The sequence below is a fragment of the Macaca fascicularis genome, chromosome 3 (genome assembly GCF_037993035.2).
Source record: "Macaca fascicularis isolate 582-1 chromosome 3, T2T-MFA8v1.1".
Taxonomy (NCBI): Eukaryota; Metazoa; Chordata; class Mammalia; order Primates; family Cercopithecidae; genus Macaca; species Macaca fascicularis.
Genome location: NC_088377.1, coordinates 158866080 through 158890490, shown reverse-complemented (window position 1 = coordinate 158890490; position 24411 = coordinate 158866080). Strand labels below are relative to the sequence as shown.

General features: G+C 37.5%; 1 protein-coding gene and 1 pseudogene across 1 annotated transcript in view; both read left to right on the top strand.

Moving 5' to 3' along the window:
- Window positions 1-253: 253 nt before the first annotated feature.
- On the top strand, window positions 254-4629 carry LOC102129935 (ankyrin repeat domain-containing protein 49-like; annotated as a pseudogene).
- Window positions 4630-14590: 9961 nt separating this feature from the next.
- ASZ1 (ankyrin repeat, SAM and basic leucine zipper domain containing 1) overlaps window positions 14591-24411 on the top strand; it is a 64468-nt gene continuing 54647 nt past the window's right edge. The window contains exons 1-4 of the mRNA XM_005550597.3: window positions 14591-14695; window positions 15112-15211; window positions 19867-19989; window positions 21947-22058. Of these exons, the coding sequence (XP_005550654.1) occupies window positions 14591-14695; window positions 15112-15211; window positions 19867-19989; window positions 21947-22058 (440 nt within the window). The remainder of the gene's footprint in view (window positions 14696-15111; window positions 15212-19866; window positions 19990-21946; window positions 22059-24411) is intronic.

The window sequence follows — 24411 nt, the reverse complement described above, 5'->3', positions numbered from 1 at the left end:
TCCTTGGCAAAACTCCACAAGTAAGGAAATATTTTTGGGTTCCCTTCCAGTAGAGCATGACACAATAAAGACATTCTTGCCTATTTTTATAGATGTCTGTGCAAGTGCCTAGTCTCCAGCAACTCAGTGGTGGTACTTACTGAAAAAGCCCAAGTGGTGGGGTTAGTATGTGATTCTCATGACAGCAGCAGCCTCACCAAGAAGATATGGAAGAATTTGCAGAAGTCATACCATTTAGCATAAGGGAACTAGAATGGAAAGAAAGTGAAAAATGGTTGAACCCTTGCAGTAGCTGACCAAATTTGTTTGTGAGGATATGAGACACTTTTTGGTGGTGGTTGGGCAGGCAGTAGTGGGTTAATACACAAGACTCAGATCCTGTAATAGTAAAAAGCATTGGTGGTGAGCTACAGAATAATAGCAATAGGTGCCTAAGGACTACTGCTTTGTCATTTTTATTCATGTGATATATATTAGACTAGGTTAAAGATACAAGTACAGGTCCAGAGGTGACATCTGTGATTGGCATTAACTTGGGCCAGCTTGCCTAGAGCACTATTCTAGGGTATTAAAATATATCAAAGAATAAAACACAAATGCCTGCTACATGAGTTTATACTTAGCAGAAAATAAACATAATATATAAGCAAATAATACACTGTAATATGTTAGAAGGTGGTAATCACTATGAATTTTGGAAGTATATAGAGTAGGGTAGGGCATGCTGGAGAGTGAAGGTGGTAACCACTATGAATTTTGAAAGTATATGGAGTAGGGTAAGACATGCCAGAGGATGAAGGAGCAGTTTGCTGTATTAAATAGGATGGGCATGAGAGGCCTTACTGAGAAGGTAAGAGTTAAGCAGACACATGGAGAAGGTAAATGAATTAGTCTAGTGAAGATCACCAGGAGAGCATTTCAGACAGAAGGAACAGCTACAGCAAAGGACTTAAAATAGGAGAGAATCTAGCATGTTTAAGGAAAAGAGAAAGAGGAGTGAGCAAAGTGGATAGTGGTATGAAATGAGGTCACAAGGGTAACAAGACGAAGAGGAATGAATGAAATAGGGGGATTAAAAGTAGAGGGATGCTTTGCATGGTTGTTGCTGACCCTCCTTTTGTGGCCTGGCTCCTGCTCTCCATACCTGCCAGACTGGAATAAGCTACCACTGTTCACTTCTTGAATGTCATCTATTGCCTGCAATTACCTCTTGTTGTGCCTTTCCTGGAACAAACTTAGCACTCTCTCCCCCATCTCCTAGTGCTAAATCCTACTTAACTTTGGGGTATTCTTAGGATTTTCCTACAACTAGGATATTTTTCTTCTTAGCCTTTTCACCTCACCCTTTTCCACCTCACCTTCACCACCATGACCACCACCACCCTTGCACCCTCCCCGATCCAAGAGCCTTTTATTTTTTTAAGAGACAGGATCTAGCTCTGTCACTTAGGCTGGAGTGCAGTGGCACAATCATAGCTTACTGTAACCTCAAACTCCAGAGCTGAAGTGATCCTTCTGCCTCAGCCTCCCAGTGAGCTGAGATTACAGATATGAGCCACTACACCCAGCCCCAAGAGTCGTCTTCTGTTGTATGCATTCCCATGCTACTGAGTGGATCCTGCCATCAGACTCTTAAGGCCATTCCCATTAAAATATAATTAAGTTTAACAAGGCTTTTATGTTTCTTATAGGTATCTTCAACCAGCACATAACAACTCACCTTTGTTATCTAAAAAAGTAGAGAATTTTATGGAATGACTATAATCTGAAAGACGATGTTTAAAGCATAGTAAAGACATTTACAACACAATATTCCTTCTTTGTCTTTCTCAAAGCCTAGTTTGGTGTCAAGAAATATTTGTTGAACAATTGTGGAACAAAACAGACCTGGTTGCAAATCCAAGCTCAAATTTAATGATTCTAGGCAAGGTAATTAAATTTCCTGACCCCATTAGGCTGCAAAATCAGCCTAACATGTAATTCTCAGCGTGATTTTCAGACTTAAATAAAATAGCATAAAAAGGCCCCACATTTTATAGGTGCTTAATGGTCATTCCATTTGCATCTTAAATATACCTTCCTCTTTGTGTTGCTGCTTTCAGTTTACCTTGCTCACAATACTCAGCAAGAACCTATGAAGCTTCAGAAAATCTATTCTTTAGTTCATTACAGTTTAATAAATCACATAAGTCTGTTCAACCTGGGCTACAAGAACATAAGAAAAGTGTTGGCCATAAAGTCAAGTCAGAGCAAGGAGACAGCTGCTCCTCTTTCCCAAAATATAATAAATACCATTCAATTAGCCCTTTTTGAAGATGTTTGTTATCCATATAACGAATTATGAGAGACACATTTCTAAAATTTTTCTCAGATGTCAAAAACATCATATCTATATTACCATTTTATTTTAAAGTGACAATTCCAAACATGGTTTTAAACCAAACACATGCAGCTTATAATGAGCTTAAATTACTGTGTGCATAGAAATAAACATAAACTTTTCTAAACAAAAATGATATGTGCCAGTGGTCATTTTCTTCAGGTTCATAAAAACTGTTTTAAGAGCATTCTATGGCAGCAATAACTGCATAAATCCATTTTCTAGAGTTAAGTTGACATTTTCTACAACCTTGAAACACTGAAAAATGAAAGCTATTTTGACATGGTAGCAAACAATCAAGTCTACTAAAGATAAATAATCATCTCATTTTGTTTATTTACAAAACATTGTAGAAATGTTAAAATTGGGGCCTTACTTCCTGGTAGACCCTCGCCATCTTATAACTCCTGGGTCTGTAGAGGCAAGTGACCTCAGGCCAAGCCCTGTAGGTCAGACTCCATCATGGGTCCCAGATTGGGAGGAAGTGGCTTCTCCACTCTTGACTATTAGGAAGGCTGCAGGCAGAACTCCTAGGTCTATGAGTGACCAGCTAGTGGCACAAGGCTGGAACTGCATGCCCTTTCCCCTTACTCCTGTTCACGAGACTCTCTAGTTTACAGGTTTTTATTACCTACTTCCCCTTACTGTTGCCCCTGGATCCTTGGGTTCAGAATATCTCTACTGCTTTGTGCTTAGAGCAGTAAAATGTAGTGCAATGAAAAACAATGTGGAACCTTTGAATTAGAATATCTGGCCTTTCAATTCCATTGAAGGGTCCTTGATTTAGGGCAAGTTGTTTTAATCTATCCAAATTTCAATGCCTTCACCTGTTGATATGATTTGGCTCTATGTCCCCACCCACATATCATCTTGTAGCTCCCATAATTCCCACATATTGTGGAAGGGACCCTGTGGGAGATAACTGAATCATGGGGGTGGGTTTTTCCCATGCTGTTCTCATGACAGTGAATAAGTTTCACAAGATCTGATGGTTTAAAAATGGGAATTTCCCCTGCACAAGCTCTCTCTTTGCCTGCTGCCATCCATATAAGAGGTGACTTGCTCCTCCTTGCCTTCTGCCATGACTGTGAGGCCTCCCCAGCCATGTGGAACTGTAAGTCCATTAAACCTCTTTCTCTGCCCGGTCTCAGGTATGTATTTATCAGCTGCATGAAAATGAACTAACACATCTGTAAAATGGAGATTATAGCCCCACCTGTCACTGAGTTGTTTGTGATAAATTGACATAGTTCACATCTCTCCCAAAATGGAATATGCCCTTTAAGTTTGGAAAGGCATCCTATTAATTACTGACAGAATATCAGGAATATCATCAAATCTTGATGAATAAAATAAAGTAGATATAACACATCTCTAGAAAGATTACTTATACTATTTATACCCTGGCATTTGAAGTACTTTTTATTTAGAACAGTAGTAAAAATGGATAAGGAAAGTGAACGATGATGGAAAACCAGACCAAGAAAATTCCTTGAACTTTTTTGAATACCTTAATCAAATTGAATTGTTAGAAATACAAGAATACCTTATTCCCACTGGTACTCAAAGTCTCTGAATAAGCAATTCTGATAAAGATGAGTGAGAAGCAAGATGAAAAAAATGAAGAGTGATATGAATTGCAAGAAAAAAATGTGTGAAACGATCTAAGTAAATTGCTTATTTGGGCTACTGAAATAAATCCACTTTTTAACAGGAGCGCACCATAATCCACCAGATGTCCATAGAAAAAACTGAAAATCATTAACTGAAGGCATGTTTCTAGCCTTACTATAGTGCGAAGGCTACTTTCTGAAAAAGCCAATCATGTGAACAACACTAGGGACAAAGATGAATATACCCTTCTTCATTGAGCAGTCTACAATGGACACTTAGATATCATCCATGAGGTGACTGCACAAGGGGCAGATGTTCATCCAGTGACTGTGGATAGCTGGATACCCCCATACAACGCTTGTAAGTGTAATAACACTAGAGTGGCTTCTTTCTTCCTTCCACATGATGCAGCTATGAATGCCCAAACAAAAGGCCTCTGAACTCCGTTGCATCTTGCTTCTGGGAACAAAGATAGCAAAGATACCCTAGGACTCCTCCTGATGAACCCTTACATCAAACCAGGTCTGAAAAACAACTTGGAAGAAACAACATTTGATATCACCAAGAGGATAAGTATCTATTACTACCTCTTTAAAACTGTGGAAGGCTGTACAAATTTTTCACCTCAATCTTAACAAGTACATAACCCTCTTACTTGAGGGTAGAGGGTGAGAGGAGGGTGAGGGTTGAAAACTACCTATCAGGTATGACTACACTCAATACCTAGGTGACAAAATTATCTGCATATGAAACCCCAGTGACATGCAATTTTTTCACCTCAATCTTAACAAATAAGTAACCCTCTTACTTGAGGGTGGAGGGTGAAAGGAGGGTGAGGGTTGAAAACTACCTATTAGGTATGACTGCACTCAATACCTAGGTGACAAAATTATCTGTATATCAAACCCCAGTGACATGCAATTTACCCATATAACAAACCTGCACATGTATCCCTCCACCAAAATAATAGTTGAAAAATTAAAGGGAAAAAAACCAATCTGGATAGAAACAAAAAGCATAAATATAAATATTCAAGAAATAAGCTATAGCAAAAAATAAATTTTAAAAAATCAAAATATGAAAAAATATGAAAAAACTTAATAAAAATGACTTAATTTTATTATAAGAAACAAATTCATGATTAATTCCAACAGAAAAAAATACTTGACATGAATCATATCTGTGAGTTTTTAATTTCAAAAAATAACAACAAAATATACATTACTTCCTGCATATAATTTATAATTACTCAGGGTAATGCATTTTATAAAATAAAGCTATAAAAATGTTTCAGAAATTCTACTAACCAAGAGAACTAGCTTTCATAAAATATGGTATCTCAGAGACCATTGTTAAGACATTAAGAAACATTAAACGTAGAGTTTTAAAGTTTTAAACCTTTGCCTTGGTGAGAAAATTTGTAACGTTAACATTTGCTTCAATTCTTCTGCAATTTAATTAATATTTATCCTAAAGTAAAGACATCTATACTGGCAGGTATCTAAGGAAGTACAAATGGTCTGGTTCTATGTAAATCTAGGTTTAAGTCCCAGAACTTTTTGATACAAGCTTGATCTCATATTCCCAAATTATCAAATGCAAATAATCACATCTACCTCTCTCTATTTCTCAAAGGATTTATGAGGAAATCAGAAGTATATAATATGTATGAAAATACTTAGAATTATTTGAAAGGGTGACTTTACAAATTTGAATTAACCATGTGGTTTATTATTATTGGCATAATTAGAAAGAATAAGAGAAATAGCACACATTTATTTAGTTTTATCATTAGGTAATGCACTGCCTATTATAATAAATATATCATTCATGAGAATGTAAGGAAGTTATATGGAAGATCACTCACATGAGACGGCTCAGTGTTAAATCTGTCTGTGGCTTTATTTCTATACTACAGTAGAGTGGCTGAGAAGAGAGTCGATTCTGGAGACAGACAGACCACCTGAATTGATTTCTGGTTCTACATTATTTAGTTGTGTGATCATGGTCAAATTTCTTAACTTCTCACTGTCTTAGTTCCTCATTTGCAAAATGGTAATAAACAAAAGTACCACTTTGATAGGGTTTTCACAAGAAAGACATGAATTTGTGGCAGTCACTGTTGGCTGTCTAATTCAAAACCCATTCTCAACCTTCTTTTCCTTTCTCCTATTCTGGTATAAAGGCAGAAAAAAATGTAATACATGATTTCCCTACCTCCCTTGCAACTAGGAGTGCTAAGTAATAGTGCCAGCAGAGGAGACCTAAGCAGAAATCTGTTGGAGCTTCTAGGAAAGCTTTGGTTTTCCTGATAAAAAGAGACAGATGTATCCAGGTCCATCCTTTCCTTCCTTTTTCTTGTCTTTAACACAAACATGCTTCCTGGACCTGGGAGTGACATCTTGCAACCAAGAGGATGAGGCCAAGAGAGCAATGTAGATGCTATGAGAAACCACTGTGCCACTGAACCAATGCCAGTTTCCACACTCCTTTTAACATGAAAAGCAATGAACCATAGGTTTTTAAGTGACCAATACTGAATACTGTCACTTGTAGCTAGAAGTATTCCTTAACTGATAGAGTTAATATATGTAAAATGTTTGGAAATTGTTCTTAGTCACTGTAAATGCTCAATAAATTTTAGTTATTAGTATTATTTTCCAGTTAATGACATTTTGATATTACAATTGATATTACATTTGATATTATAATTGAATTTGAATAAGTGATATATATTTGTCTAATTTATGTATTCTTTCTTATAATTTCAACATAGAGCTATGTTATTTAAAATTCATTGTATTTTATACACATGATAAATGATTCTCTCTTGTAGTGAATAAGCTGTCTAAAAGCCCATTTTTTGCTATCTACTTTAATTCAAGAGCCCATTAAATCTGTTGAGTTCTTTTTGGTTTTCATCAATATATTAGATTTTTAAACTGTTCTATAGTGAAGCAAGTTTTGGAAATGATGTTCTAAAATTTCATTAGTTACCTTTTAATCCATTTTTAAAAACTTATAATTTTGCAATGTTTTTAACACTAACATGTTCATGCATTTATGTGTTATTGCTCTCCCCAGCAGTCTATTGGGACTACAGTTTACAAAATATAATTTTTTGTTGGAGTAAAGGTTAGCATAGTCTTAAGACACTCTTCTACCATACCTATATGCAATGTAGTAGGGTATACATTAAAAATCTAGGAAGAAAAAAAAATGAGATAAAAGTAAACAAGTTCCCTAGTTATTCAAACAATAAATAGACATAAAATCAAAGAAAATTATTCCAGGAAACAGATCATTCAAATTGTGAATCTATATATCACTCTACACTTACATTCATTTTAGAGTTTAATTAGCACTGTTTACATTATAAAGTCCAAACTGAAACTCTTAATTTCAATATTTGACCTCCTCCCCCACACAAATACATCCCTACTTTTCCACCGCTTTCCCCCGACGAAGTAAATGCAACAATTCACCCAATTGTTCAGGCTTAAAATTCGGATGTCATCCCTGACCAGCCTTTCCCTATCATCCCACTTCCAATGTATTAGTGAATCTTAATTGCTATCTCTACAAAATGTATAAATCCTGAATCTGACATCTAGCCACCTCCACAGATAACCACTAGAGACTCAGTTTCCTACATCATCCTTTCACAACCATTTTCATCCATGGACTCCATACTAGAATATTTGAAGAAACAAAACAAGACGAACATTTTCATTTACCACTACTTCCTTGTAGTATATTAGTTAATGCTTCTTAGCCAAAATCCATCTTCATCATTTTCTGATAAATTTTTTCCTCTTTGTTTAAGAATTTGTTTTGTTCTCTGACCTAACCATATTCCTTAAAGAAGAAAATAAATCCAGAAAAGAAGCCAGTCCTGTTTTCACAGCTTCCGTGTTCCTACTAGATTTAGACTTGTTGTCTGATATCTTTCTTCCACAACCTTTTCCAATCTTGGCTATATATTAAAATCACCAGAGGAACATTGAGAAATATCAACTCCTGGACTCTACTCTCAAAGATGTTGACATACAGTACATGGTTTCAACTGGGGTTGACTAGAATTATCTCCAGGGAATTCTAAGCAGCATATAAGGTTGAGAACCTAGACTGTTATATTAGACTCTTAACTGGTGCTCCTGATTCTACGCTTGCTCCCATAAATACAGTCTCTTCTCCTTGTAGCTAGAGTTACCTTTTAAAATGGTAAATCAGAGCCTTGAAACTTTCTATCACAATAACAATAAAACCTCAAAGAGGCCTTCTCTGAAATTCCTATTTTAATTCTTATTTGCTTCCATTATTCTCTATCTCATTTACCTGGTTAATTTTTCTGTGTAGAATTTATCATTACCTAGTATTTAATTATGTATTTATTAATTTATCTTGCTAGACTATAAACATTTGGAGGTCAAGGATCTTGCCTTGTCTTCCTCACAACTTTATTCCTGATGCCTAAACAATATAGTAGCAGCATAGTAACTATTTGTGGAATCAATTAATGCTATATTTTAAAAAGCAGTTGCTAATCTTTCCCCTTGACTATCTTGTGCACATAATTTCTAATAATTGAAAAAAATTGATTTACCATTTTTATGCCTCTAAAATTATCTCCAAAAGAGACAATTAATCCCACTATATCTCAGTCAAAATTAAGAATTCAGGATCCCAACAGAACTTTTTCAAACTATTGAAAATAAGAATTATAAAAATATGATAACATTAACTTTAAAACTAATTCCCCGCAAAATCCACCATCATCATTTGTAATATTAAAACAAACTACTAGCTAATCATTGCATATTGTCTGAGTGAAAGCTTGAAAGTTTAAAAAACAAACTCAGGAACTAGGAAGAAGAGCCTAAATCTGAGTAATATTTATTACTGTGATACAGCTGGTTTCTCACCCTCTTTGTTTTACCAGTTTCCTGTCATCAGTGAACCAAGCAGAACACTGAAGTCATTAACCCAGTGTGTAGGTGGCATTCTGACCCACTCCAGGAAATCGTCTTGGGGGAATTCCCAAATCTCTTCAGACAAAACCAAATTACTGATTTCTTATCTGGCCAGGAATAAAGCTTGTGATTTACCTGTAAATGAATCATAGCTCATTCCGAGTCTGATTTACTAGTCCGAAGATGAAATCTCCTTTGGAAAGGAATGTTTCCCTCTACAGAGAGTAAAACAAATGGTGGAAACAAGTATTCCCCTAGGGAGAGAGTGCTTCTGTGAGCATTATACTTTCCAAGTAACATCTGAGCACCACTATGAGGCCCAACAGTCTGGTGTTAGTTTAGAAAGTTCCACATCTACGACCTTGGGCAGTTGATATGACCTTCCTTTTCCTCAGTTTCCTCATCTATAAAATGGAGATGATAGTATTTACCTTAAAAAGCTATAGTGAGAATTATATGAATTAGTGACTACAAAGTGTTTAGAAAAGTGTCAAGGCACATGGAAGTGCTATTTAAGTATTGGTAATCACTAGCCTGGTGCAGTGACTCACGCCTATAATCCCACCACTTCCGGAGGCTGAGGCAGGAGGATCATTTCAGACCAGAAGTTTGAGATCAGCCTGGGCAATGCAACGAGACTCCATCTCAACAAAATTTAAAATTAGCCTGCATAGTGGCATACACCCAGCTACTCAGGAGGCTGAGGTGGGAGGATTGCTTGAGCCCAGGAGGTTGAGGCTGCAGTGAACAGTGTTCATGCCACTGCACTCCAGCCTGGGCAGCAGAGTGAGACCCTGTCAAAAAACAAACAAACAAAAATCGCTAAAAGCATGGACTGCAGAGCCAACTGTTTCCTGTCTTCCTGGGTAGATAATATTGGGCAGATAACATTACCTTTCTGTGCCTCTAATTCCTTCCGTAAAATTGAGATAGCATATACCTCAATAGGACTGTGTGAGTATTGTGACTTAATATAAGAAAAGTCCATAAAATGAATTTATTATCATTATTATTGCTGTGATTGTTATCTTAGACTATGATTCGGTGAAAGATTTTTGAAGCATTGATCTCTTCCATGTCTCCTGCTTCTTTAGTTACTATTTCTTAGGCCCTTGAAGTCATCCCTTTCCTTTAGTGGCTTCCTAAAGAAATAATCAATCCCCAAAACAAGAAAAGTTCATTATTACCTACCTTCTGAAGTTTACTTCTACCATTTCAGCCATCTCAGCCGCAGCCTAGTTCTGAGCCCTTGCTGGAGAGCACACCCACAACCATCTAATCTTTGACAATCCTGACAAAACCAAGCAATGGGGAAAGGATTCCCTAGTTAATAAATGGTGTTGGGAAAACTGGCTAGCCAAATGTAGAAAGCTGAAACTGGATCCCTTCCTTACACATTATACAAAAATTAATTCAAGATGGATTAAAGACTTAAATGTTAGACCTAAAATCATAAAAACCCTAGAAGAAAACTCAGGCAATACCATTCAGGACATAGGCATGGGCAAGGACTTCATGTCTAAAACATCAAAAGCAAAGGCAACAAAAGCCAAAATTGACAAATGGGATCTCATTAAATTAAAGAGCTTCTGCACAGCAAAAGAAACTACCATCAGAGTGAACAGGCAACCTACAGAATGGGAGAAAATTTTTGCAATCTACCCATCTGACAAAGGGCTAAAATCCAGACTCTACAAAGAACGTAAACAAATTTACAAGAAAAAATCAAACAACCCCATCAAAAAGTGGGCAAAGGATATGAACAGATACTTCTCAAAAGACATTTATGCAGCCAACAGACACATGAAAAAATGCTCAGCATCACTCGCCATCAGAGAAATGCAAATCAAAACCACAATGAGATACCATCTCACACCAGTTAGAATGGCGATCATTAAAAAGTCAGGAAACAACAGGTGCTGGACAGGATGTGGAGAAATAGGAACACTTTTAGACTGTTGGTGGGACTGTAAACTAGTTCAACTATTGTGGAAGACAGTGTGGCGATTTCTCAAGGATCTAGAACTAGAAATACCATTTGACCCAGCCATCCCATTACTGGGTATATACCCAAAGGATTATAAATCATGCTGCTTTAAGGACACATGCACACGTATGTTTATTCTGGCACTATTCACAATAGCAAAGACTTGGAATCAACCCAAATGTCTATCAATGATAGACAGGATTAAGAAAATGTGGCACATATACACCATGGAATACTATGCAGCCATAAGAAAGGATGAGTTCATGTCCTTTGTAGGGACATGGATGAAGCTGGAAACCATCATTCTCAGCAAACTATCGCAAGGATGGAAAACCAAACACCGCATGTTCTCACTCATAGGTGGGAATTGAACAATGAGAACACTTGCGCACAGGATGGGGAACATCACACACCAGGGCCTGTCGTGGGGTTAGGGGATGGGGGAGGGATAGCATTAGGAGATATACCTAATGTAAATGACGAGTTAATGGGTGCAGCACACCAACATGGCACATGTATACATATGTAACAAACCTGCACGTTGTACACATGTACCCTAGAACTTAAAGTATAATAATTGAAAATAATAATTAAAAAAACAGGAAAAAAAAACAAATAGTCCCTAAGAATATATTCTTGACCCTCTCATCTTATCCTATCCCTTCTCCTTTGATAACATTATTACTTTAATATGTCCATTATTACTTCTTAGGAAGATGACTTCTAAAGCTGGATAGCCCAGGCCTCTCTGGGGAACTTTGGACCTTAACTGGACATGGATGTTCCTTAGCTTTTTAGATGTGTCTCTGCAGAACAAAGCTTACCTGTTTCCTCAAACTTTTCCTCCTTCTTCTTCTTGTCTTACCAGCTTTGACTCCCCTCTCCTGTTCATCCTTTATATCCAGTCACCAAATCCTATTTTTTTTTCAGCTTAAAATTTTAATTTATTCAGTTCATTTAAGAGTTAAGTGTACTCTTGGGGTTGGATTACATCACTGTAACATGAAAATGAGAAATGTTGGCTGGTCTTTTGAACACACAATATATAAACTTGAGAGTAGTTAATTGCTTAGTATTATCCACTATTTTGATTTGGAAACAGAGAAAATAAGTATTCAGCAAGGGGGCAAGGCATGTAAAAAGCCAAAGAGGAGACAAAATATATTTTGAGTTCAATAATGCATGCCAGTCCAGGCTTGTTCCTGGAGGCTTATTGAGTGTTGAATTCTTTGCTTGGTGCCTAGAAGTGTTTTTTTGTTTTGTTTTGTTTTTTTCTTCTCAACTTTTATTTTAAGTTCAGGGCTACATATGCAAGATGTGCAGGTTACAGAGGTAAACATGTGCCATGGGGGTTTGCTACACAGATCATCTCATCACCTAGGTATTAAGCTCAGCATCCATTAGCTAGTCTTCCTGATGCTTTCCCTCCTCCCAACCCCCACCCTGTGACAGGCCCCAGTATATGTTGTTCCCACTTGTGTCCACATGTTCTCATCATTCAGCTCCCACTTATAAGTAAGAACATGCAGCATTTGGTTTCCTGTTTTTGCATTAGCTTGCTGAGGATAATGGCTTCCACCTCCATCCATGTCCCTGAAAAGGACATGATCTCATTCCTTTTTATGGCTGCATAATATTCCATGGCATATATGTACCACATTTTCTTTATCCAGTCTATCATTGATGGGCATTTGGGTTGATTCCATGTCTTTGCTATTGTGAACACTGCTGCAATGAACATACATGTGCCCATATCTTTATGAAGGAATGATTTATGGTCCTTTGGGTGTATACCCAGTAATGGGATTACTGGGTCAAATCCTATTTCTGCCTCTAGATCTTTCAGGAATCACCACAGTGTCTTCCACAATGGTTAAACTAATTTACACTCCCACCAACAGTGTAAAAGAATTTAGTTTTCCCCACAACCTCACCAGCATCTGTTGTCTTTTACTTTTTAATAACTGCCATTCTGACTGGCTGACATGATATCTCATTTTAGTTTTGATCTGCATTTCTCTAATGGTCAGTGATGAGCTTTTTTTCCTTCTGTTTGTCGACCTTGGTAATATTCCTCTCCACTGCCAGGAAAGCTCTATTCTTCCACTCTTATATGGCTTGTTATTTAGGACTCTGCACAGGTCTGACTACCCTATTTAAAATCTACCTCTTACATTGAGACAGACCTTATTCCAAGCCTATTACTTCATTTAGTCCTCATAACAATTCTATTTGGTGGGTACTATCATCACCTCCCTTCTACAGATAAGTTAGCTCATACCCAGATAGATGCTAAGTAAATTGCCCAAGGGCACACAGCTACAGCTAGTGACTCCTCCGGGAAACACCAAAGTGGTTTGATTCCAGAAACTGAGCACACTTGTTTCTTTTGAAGCACTTACAATCCGCAATAGTGTTTTTGTTTCCTTGCACATTGTCTAACTCTACTTATTAAAGTGAGCTCCATGAGGCTCCATGGTTTATCTTTGACGTTGTCTCCCCAAACCCAGTTGCACTTGGCTGTACTAAGTAATCCCTAGCATTTATTGAATGAATGCATTGAGAAAGACAGATGTGGCCCCCAAATAGCTAAACTACTTAAAAATACTTACCTCTGAGTCTCTGAAGTACATAATTTCAAAATCTTTTATCAAAGAATCTGCAAGAAAAAAAAACAGCAAAAGCTTTCAAATAATAGTGCATGGCTATTATCTTGAGATACATATAATATGCCCTGTTTCGTGGTAGATCTACTTTTCTTTGGTGGGGAAGAAAATCACTGTGTTACCAGCATCTAGAAGTTCTACCGTCTAGAACCTTTCTACATTTCTACCATGTAGAAAGATGAGTTTGAGCTTGGGCCACTTCCACCTGGAGCTGTTTGAATTATTTGCTCTCTGACCGTTTAAGTCATTTCTTTCTTTCTGGCTCTTTGGATCCACTGTATCCAGAAACCCCCTCCTTTCATATTTTCCTCTAGGACATCTACACTACATAGCGGGGAAGTGTTTTGATGGTCTGAAGCTTCTAAATCTAAGGTGAGATCTAAGATCACATGAAATGAAAAAGAAGAATTCTTTGCGGCAGTATTTTCTCCTGGCTCCTTTGTCGGCCTCTACTTGTGTAAGGGCTTCTTGAATGTCTGAGTGGTGCTCCTGAGCGAGGTGCTCCGAGGAAGATTCTGTCTCCCAGGGGATACAGATTTAACAGACGTTTGGCAGGGGGGCAGATGAAAAGGATGGCGGGGAAAGTCTAGTCTTACTTGCCATTAAATCCTAGTGTGCTCCTGCCACATGTAAGGCATTCTTTGCCGAGCAAGAATTTCATCAAGCAAATACTTTAAAGAGGTCAAAAGGTAAGTCTCTGAGAGGAACTGGAAGTGCCAGCAGGAGCCTGGCGCACGAACTTCATCACCAGTGTTAGACACGCCAGGTTTTCACCTCAGGAAGCCTCAAGGTTAGGGACGGGGTAGGTAGGTGAGCAGCGGGCCGCTGTGCGCCTGCGCTGGAAGGCTCCAGACCCGAGCACTTGCACGTCGCTGCTTCCCGCGCATCCCTTCGGACGCCCCACCCCGGTGCGCATGCGCCTGGAGAACTGAAGGACGCGCGTTGCCCACAGGAAGCTGCCTTGGCTAGCATGGCGGCGGGAGGGCTACGCGGCCTGCCAGTGGCCGGCGGAGGGGAGAGTAGCGAGAGCGAGGATGACGGCTGGGAGATTGGGTATCTCGACCGGACGTCTCAGGTAGCAGAGGAGGCCTTGTCTTGACCACACCTGGTTTCGGCCTTCCCTGGCCCTCGAAGGCGAGGCCCAGCCTGGTGAAACCTCTCACTTCCTCGCATGTATTTCCCTTTTTCTCAGTGGAAATACGGGCGTTTGTAGTTAGGCAAACCCGCACAAATTTCCTCCTGTTCCCCAACTGTGGTTACCACCAAATACGCTTCTTTAGATCGTTGTAGCTCTTCACTTGGGTTTGGATCCATCATTACCTATTCCCTTGAAAGATAATTTTCGACACGAATTCTTTTCAAACTTTGTATCTCGGTCAAAATAAAGCTAAGAAAAAAACCTATGTACTTAACCAAACATTATTGTTTCCTGATGAGGTAGAAACAAAACTATATATAACAAGAATTTTTTAAAACTGTTCATTTTTCTAGAAATTGAAAGGGCTGTTACCCATTGAGGAAAAGAAAGAAAAATTTAAGAAAGCAATGACCATCGGAGATGTTTCATTGGTCCAGGAGCTCCTAGATTCTGGTGAGAGATAAGGACAGTTTCACCTGAACACAACTGTCTTAAGTTTGCAAGGATTCCTTATTTTTAAAAGATTTATGTTGCTTTTCTAATGGAAACACAACAAATGTTAATATAAATTATCATAATATCCTGCATAATCTTCGTTGACTCTGAGTACTGCCTGTCTTATTTTCTTACTCTCTCCTTACATTTGGAATGCCACCCTATTTATCTTCCATCAGTTCTTCCACCTCCTTCAAGCAAGAGGCCTACTCTAATCCTGTCCCACTCTGATCATTCTTAATTTTCTCTTCATTTACTCTGCTGTAATGTTGTATGTTTCTTTTTTCTTTTCTTTTCTTTTCTTTTCTTTGGGTGGTGGGGGGTGAGGGGGAATGTTGTCTCACTCTGTGGCCCAGGCTGGAGTGCAGTGGCGCGATCTTGGCTCACTGCAACCTCCACCTCCTGGGTTCAAGTGATTCTCCTGCCTCAGCCTCCTGAGTAGCTGAGACTCCAAGCGTGTGCCACCACGCCCGGCTAATTTTTTTTTTTAATAGAGATGGGGTTTCACCATGTTAGCCACTATGGTCTCGATCTCCTGACCTCGTGATCTGCCTGCTTCAGCCTCCCAAAGTGCTGGGATTACAGGCATGAGCCACCGTGCCCTGCCTGTTGTATGTTTCTTAAGAATTGGTTCGAGTACATTTTAGTTTTTCTCGTTACAGTTTTTTGTTTTGTGCTGGTGGAATGAGGCCTGAGCTAGGAATCAGAATAAGTATATGGATAATTTCTTCCAGCTTATTGACTACTCTGGTTTCTTGGAAGAGGCATTTAAGCTTTGAGAGCATCAATTTTCATTTTGGGGGGTTGAGGGGAGGGGATGGAGCGTCGCTCTGTCGCCCTGCTGGAGTGCAATGGCACCATCTTGGCTCATTGCAGCCTCCATCTGGGGGCCGGGCTTCAAGCGATTCTCCCACCTCAACCTCCCGAGTAGTGGGGACTAAAAGCACCTGTCGCCAAGCCCAGCTAATTTTGGTAATTTTAGTAGACACGAGGGTTTCACCACGTCAGCCAGGCTGGTCTCGAAATACTGACCTCAAGTAATCACCCACCTTGGCCTTCCAAAGTGCTGAGATCTCAGGCATGAGCCGCCACACCCAGCCAGAGAGCATCAGTTTCTTTATGTAAAGCATCATAATTCTGTCCTGGGCTTCATGACTTTTTTTGTGTGTGTGGATTAAATGAAAAAAAAAATTTTAATTACCTTCACATAGAAATGTAAATTATTGATTATAATGATTGAAATTACTCAAAGGAATAACAAGCATTTACTTTAGGTTGGTGCAAAAGTAATTGTGGTTTTTGCCATTGTAGATACAAAACATTCACACACGAGGTAGTTAGATGTGATTATATGTAGCATAAAGTTTTTATTCTATGCTAGAATCAATGCATAGTTTACTGAAAAGTAAATAATTTTGAAAACAAGACAGATCTAGGTTTGATTACTAACTGTGCCACTTGATGACTTTGTAACCTTTACTAAATTACCAAATCTTCCTAAGTTTCAATTTCTGTCCGTTTTAAAATGAGGATTATTATATCAAAGTGTTGTTGGCAAGGGGGAAAATTAAAATACACTTTTAAAGGACTTAGAACACATAGGAATTATGTAAACATTAGCTGTTATTCGTGTAAGATATGAGAAGGATCTGTATGACTTTTTGGACAGTGGAACTTGAGTTTGTAATTGAAAAATGAAATTGAATAAACTCTGAATAAGTAGAAAGAGGCCTGAATACCTAATGTTAATATATGTATAGTGTACATAGCATGGGGTGGAATAAGCAGAGATTTGTTTTAGAAAAGAAAATTTGCCTTAGGAGTAATGGGACTAGGTACAGTTAACATGATAGAGGCTTTTGAAGGATTAAGACTTGATATGATTGATGGGCAGGTTAGAGGTTTACAGTCTCTTGAACAGAGCCTGCTGCTAAGTAGTTATTTAGTCAACCATTTGAAATTTGTTTTTAATTACAACAATTTTTAAAGTTCATTTTTAAAAGCCAGTAATAGAAATGTAGGTAGAAGTAGAAAGATTTCTTTACCATTGTCCTCACTCTCGTTCCCCTTACTGCTGATCCTCACTTTCACAGGTTAACTCCTGTTTTAGGGTATTTCCTTCCAGATGTCATTATGTAACTGTTTTTTAAAATATTGTTAATTTTTTGCCTTTCAAAGTCATTGTTGTTCTTGAAACATGTTTCTGCACCGATTGAAAACTCTAAAAATAAAAGCACATTTTGAGTCAACCACTTTTAACCATTTGAAGATGTCTCCAGTTTTTGTTCTGTGTACTATCATTTCAATTTTCTTTAAAGTATGACATATTTTAGACATTCAGAAAAGAAAGGTACCCCCTCTGGAGATAACTACTTTTCTATAGTTGATGTTTATCATTCTTATGAGTATCTTTATACTTTTACTATATCCCTAAACAATATAGTATTACTTTGAATGTTTTTGAGCTCTGTAAATATACGGTGTTCATCTTTTTGAAACCTACTTTTTTTTGCACTATGCCTGGAACATAATATGTGCTTAGTAATTTATGTTAAATATTAGAGGTTAAACATTAAGTTAGAATTTTAGTAAGAATTTTATACTATAATGCCACATTTGCTGCTTTTTTTTTTTTAGACGAAGTCTCGCTCTGTTGCCCAGGCTGGAGTGCAGTGACATGATTTCAGCTCACTGCAAGCCCTGCCCCCTGGGTTCACGCCATTCTCCTGCCTCAGCCTCCCGAGTAGCTGGGACTACAGGCGCCTGCCTCCGTGCCTGTCTAGTTTTTTTTTTTTTTTTTTTGTATTTTTAGTAGAGACAGGGTTTCACTGTGCTAGCCAAGATGGTCTCGTTTGCCTGACCTCATGATCCACCCACCTCCGCCTCCCAAAGTGCTGGGAATACAGGCGTGAGCCACTGCACCTGGCCTTTGCTTCTTTTTCTTCACATCTTTTCCTTTCTATCTTTGCTATCACAGTTTGAGCAGTACTCTCAGTAAATTGAGAAAACAATGATCTTTTCTCTGATCTCATTGATATGCTTTCAATTGAAGCAGTTTAAAGAGGAAGACTTGTTAGAGAAGACAAGTAGGGCTAGCAGTATGTGTCTATACTAAGATGGTTTAATGTTTTCTCCCAATGATTATTATGTACCTTATATCAATTAAAATTAGACAATTAGATATTAGACATATGTAGTCTTTCAGTGACCCAGTGTTTATACAGTCAAAAAAGTGACACCCCCACCCCCCACCAAGTCTGCATTTCTTCTGTGATGTGACCTTAATCTGTGCGCATAGGACATTTTATAGCCAAAGACAATAGAACCTGTAAATTACAAGGTATTAAAGGCAGGCCCACCTTCAGTGGTGTTTCACATGCAAGTTTTCCTTCTTTGAAACAGAAAAATGTTGTTTCCTTGCGATTAGCAAATATTTCATAGATTTAAGAGAAAGATTGCTACTTAAGTCATGATCTCTTGGCCAGAACCAGTGACTCACACCTGTAATCCCAGCACTTTGGGAGGCTTAAGGTGGGAGAATTGCTTGAGGCCAAGGGTTTGAGACCAGCCGTGGCAACATAGTGAGATTCCACCACTACAAAAAAAAAAAAAATTATCCCGGCATAGTGGCACGTGCCTATAGTCGGAGCTAGTTGGGAGGTTGAGTATGCTGTAAGCCATAATCATGCCACTGTGCTCCAGCCTGGGTGACAGAGTGAGATCCCATCTAAAAAAGAACAACAAACAAAAACAAAACTTACTTTCAGTACCTGATATCTCCTTTTATTTTAGCTCACTGCTTGTCATTCGATTGTCCAAGATAGAACTTGATAGTCATTTTTAATTTGTTCTTTTCCATCATACCTCCTCCTCAAAGTAATTTTAAATTCTGATGACCCTATCTTTGAAATGTCCTTTTGTTTTCCTTCCTTTCTCTCTCTATTGCCCTTTCTCTGATTTTCTTATAAACTTCCTGCCTTATAACTAGTTTCCTTGCTTCCTGTCCCATTTTCAATAGTGGTATCTGTGTTGTCTTTATAATACATATGTAATGATGTCATTTTCTGGATCAAAAACAGAGTCTGCATTTCTTAAGAGAGCTTTCATAATCTAACCTTAACCTATCTTTTTAGCTTCATGTTTTATAAGTCACCCATGGGTAAGTTTAGTGTTAGGAGTAAAGTTAAAGGTTTTTGAGGGATATATGTGGTATTTTCAACCGTAGAGATAATTGATATTGCCCAGGGATAATATTCTAATTTAAAAGGCATTTTACCTCTGTGAAACCTTTCCCAGCTCCCCTAGAGAAAAAAAGGTAGCATGTAAAAACCTGTTATAATATATACATACTCAGTTACATATTATATGATTAAACATCAGTCAGATCAGTCTTTTGGAACGTAGTGCCTGTAGCGAAACTGAACTTAGCAAATTATATTAACGTCCCAATAGAATTATTTTCTATTTTTTGGAAGCCATTATTACCAAAACTTCCCGTGGTGGAATAAAGTACTTGATGTACGTCACTTTACACAGTACTTTAAGCATATAAGGTGGCTGATTTTTTTCTTTGGTGGTAGTGGGCTTTTAAAAGCTTGTTTTTATATTGACAGGCATTAGTGTAGATTCCACCTTTCAGTATGGATGGACTCCCCTTATGTATGCTGCTAGTGTTGCCAATGCAGAACTGGTTCGAGTCCTTCTGGACAGAGGTGCTAATGCAAGCTTTGAGAAGGGTAAGATGTTTCAGATAACTTAAATGATTATGCTTACTGTGATTCCTTGATTTCCAAGTAGCTATTATATGAAGTGAAAAAAACTAAAGCAGTTTGAAGTAACCTTTCTATTTATTATATTATGTAAATAGTATACAAAATCAAATGAGAAGCCATACATATTCTGAAAAACTCTTTCCAAAAACATAAATTCCAGTTACAGTATCTTTATAACTGGTTGTTATTATATACCTTTAACTTTAAGGTTTTGGTTGCTTTTAAAGGAAAAATTCTTTGAAAGAAACATTAAAAAGCTTGTAATTTAGTGGCAAATTACTTGAAAATCAGTCTGGAATTTTAAACTAAACTCCAAATTACATCACTTAAAGTTGTTTCAAAGATAGTTCATGAAATCCATGTTTGTCCTTGTTACTAAATAATTTCCATTCAGTAGTACTTTGAGTGTTAGAAGAACAAGAGTATATGAGCAAATCGAGTTTAATTATTACATTGAATTCCTGATTACTTATTTTTAACATATTTTCAATAGACAACTAAATTTGCTTCATAATTTCAGGTATAGGTTTCATTTTAGAATTGATTTTTACATTAATTTTATACCTACAATTTTATTCTTTTTTCTCATTTATATAGTTTACATAAATTTCTGTCTTAACAGTTTCATGTTTAATTTTTTCTGTTAGGTTTTTCTTTTTATGGTATCATTTAAAAATATCACTTGGCCAGGCATAGTGGCCCATGCTTATAATCCTAGTCCTAGCACTTTGGGAGTCCTTGGCAAGAGGATCACTTGAACCCAGGAGTTCAGGATCTGCCTGGACAACATAGTGAGACTTTGTCTCTGCTAAAAATAAAGAAATACTAGCCGGAGGTGGTGGCACACACTTATAACCTCACCTACTCAGAAGGCTGAGGCAGGAGGACTGCTTGAACCCAGGAGTTTGAGGTTGCAGTAAGTTATGATCATGCTGCTGCACTCCAGCCTGGACAACAGAGTGAGACACTGTCTCAAAAAAAGAAAAATTACTCAATGAAAGCTATGCTTAGGAATGAGGTTTTCAAAAGTGTATAAAATATTCTCAAAAAATTAATAATTGTTATTTTTATACTTCTCCCTCCTTGTAATCAGAGGGATACTTAGAGTTATAAAATATATTTTTCACAGAATGTACATAAAAGTTCCTTTATGTGTCCCACAATAACCCTATCACATACAAAGGGCAGATATTAGGTTCTTATCTGTATATTAGATCTAATGAGATGTTAAGACATCACAGGAGTTACAGTTTCTCAGTGGCAGTACTGGGACTAGAATATGCTCTGTCAATATTGAGCCACTAATGTGAATCATAGCTGTGGTGACCTGTTTTGAAGTTTTAATTCAAAATAGGTGTTTTTTGTGTTTAATTTACTCTAATCTTTGCTGACACCATGAGAGCCAAGGGAAGAAGAGTTTTAGGAAACAGTGAGTTCAGAAAGATCAAGTACAAAATTACTGAAAAGAAACAAAACCAATGGATGTGGCAGTTACAGCAATTTCAGTAGGGTAGTTTATAAGCCAGATTTCAGGAGCTTTCAAATGGGTAAGAAGTGAAATCAGAGAATATAGATCATTGTTTCCCAAACGTGAGTTTAGCAAGGCAAATTTTAACAAAAACTGTTCAAATCCAGACAATGTGGCTATGTCCATGCCCTTAACCACTTTCTGTTCTCTTGAAGTAATGGGAATAAAAGGGGAAGGAAGTTAAATGACTTATAGATAAACTTTGGAGACTAAAGGGATTCATGTCTAATCTCATCTTTTGATGAAGGAAGACAAAGTTATCTGCTAAGAGAGAGATTTAGGAGGAGGTTATAGAGTTTTAGAGTGCAATAATAGAATGTTTTGGGTGGTAAAGACATCAAATAGATGCTCTTGATGTATGGGGGTTTTTCCTCACTTTTCTATTCACTATAGATAAGCAAACTATTTTGATAACTGCATGTTCTGCTCATGGCTCAGAGGAACAGATCTTGAAGTGTGTAGAGCTACTACTTTCAAGAAATGCTGATCCAAATGTTGCTTGTAGGTAAGAGCCTTTATATCTGTTCAAAATTCAAGTTGAATCATAATTTTTTTTGGTATCAGCCTTTTAAAAATCATGAACAGTGTTTACTTGGCCAAAGAGTTGATGAATGAAAATAGTTCATAAGGCCATGGTTCCAATTCTATAAGATTATCAGAGGAAGCGGATATCATGAAGGTAGTCTTTCAACTTTACGTTTTGAGAGGAATGTCATAATTTAGAATGAGAGGAAAAGGAGGACAATAAACTATAGTATAATTTCTTATGAATCATACTCCTCAAAAGAATATGACGATTGACCTGTAAGAGTAAAGCCTCTTAATGTTCTCTCTGTATAACATTTAACAACTAAACAATTTTACAAAAATACTAAGAAAATATGTCCATTTTCTATTTTCTTAAGTGTTTACATTTTCTTAAGACTTCATGAATTAACTAGGTAATAACATGTATGTAATAGCTTCTAGATACATAGAAGTCAAGCATAAATGTTATCTTGCATCTTTTGAAATGTCAGTAATAAAAATGAATCAGAATGCTTAAAATTTCTATCACATTGGCTTCCTTTCTGACTGCATCTTGTATTTCATCTATTAAATCTCTCTTTGTGTTTCATTTAATCTTTAAAATGAGTAGGAAGTAGCCCATCTAACAAAAATGTCTAGCACAAATAGAATTATTATTCATAATTCTTTAGTTCAGATAGTAATGATCTAGTACCTGATATATAGAAAGAATTATGCTTTACTCCAGAAGTTTTGTTCTAAATTAGTTTAGTTTATATGATACCTGGACAGCAACCTTGGAAGGTACTTTACAGCTTTAGATAATTCCTAAATCTTTGCTGAGATTTTTAAAAATATATTTTGGTCTAGTTGTAGTGGTTCTCAAGCAAGGTCTATTTGACCTTTCAGGGGACATTAGGCAATGTCTAGAGACATTTTTGATTGTTATACCTGAGAGATACTACTGGTACCTAGTGGGTAGAAGCCAGGGTTGCTGCTGAACATCCCAAAATGCATAGGACAACCCCTCAAAACAAAGAATTACAAATCCCAAAATGTCAGTAGTGCCACGGTTGAGAAACCGTGATCTAGTGTGAGAAGGGCCAAGGTTTATTGAGTGGCTAATTAATATTTAAACAAAGATAAAAAAGAACTGACAGAGAAACTACCTGCAAACCTTTATTTTTTTTTTTAAGACAGGGTCTCGCTCTGTCACCCAGGCGGGAGTGCAGTGGCACCATTGTGGCTCCCTATAACCTCTGCCTCCCAGTCTCAGGTGATCCTCCCACCTCAGCCTCCAGAGTAGCTGGGACTACAGGCACACATTACCACACTTGGCTAATTTTTGTATTTTTTGTAGAGATGGGGTTTCACTATGTTGCCCAGGCTGATCTTAAACTCCAGGGCTCAAGCAATCTGCCTGCTTCAGCCTCCCAAAGTACTGGGATTAAAAGTATAAGCCACCATGACTGGCCTACCTGCAAACATTTTTTTTTTTTTTTTTTTTTGGTTTGTTTTGTGTTTTGAGACAGAGTCTCGCTCTGTCACCCAGGCTGGAGTGGAGTGGCGAGATCTTGGCTCACTGCAACCTCTGCTTCCTGGGTTCAGATGATTCTCCTGCCTTCGCCTCCTGAGTAGCTAGGATTACAGACGCATGCCACCACGCCTGGCTAATTTTTGTATTTCTAGTAAAAACAGGGTTTCACTGTGTTGGCCAGACTGGTCTCAAACTCCTGACCTCATGATCCGCCCGCCTCGGCCTCCCAAAGAGCTGGGATTATAGGCATGAGCCACTGCACCCCACCTCAAACTTTTAACAAAAACTTTTATCCTGTCATATATGGTACAATCCTTAATAAAATGTAACTTTTGGATCTGGTTATATCTTGGAATTAGGACATGTGCTTTAGTACTCCTCGCTAAAGTAAACTTCTATGAGTGTTGTAATTTTGATGTATACCTTTAGAAGTGACATAAGATAAAATTTTTGCTTGGTGCTCTTCACTTTATTTTTTTCCAACTGCCTCTATGAGATTTTGTAGGTAGTGAAGTCTTTACCCTCCTAATCACCTAAAATGTTGTAAACACATAGAATTCAGTCAAGCCAGTATCATAGGTTCTAGACTATTCTGTCTTCTCAAGAACTAGAAGATATCCTTTAGGTACATAAGGTGTATTGGGAAAAACAGATTCCATTTGAATTAAAATGACACAAGGTTAGCATCTTATGCTAAAAACTATAAGGCAATCACACTATAAGGTAATTTCAAAACTGAAAATCCTAAATAAGCAGATGAATTTGAAAGAGTACAAGATTAAGATTGGTATGTGGTCAACTCTCTAAAATAATT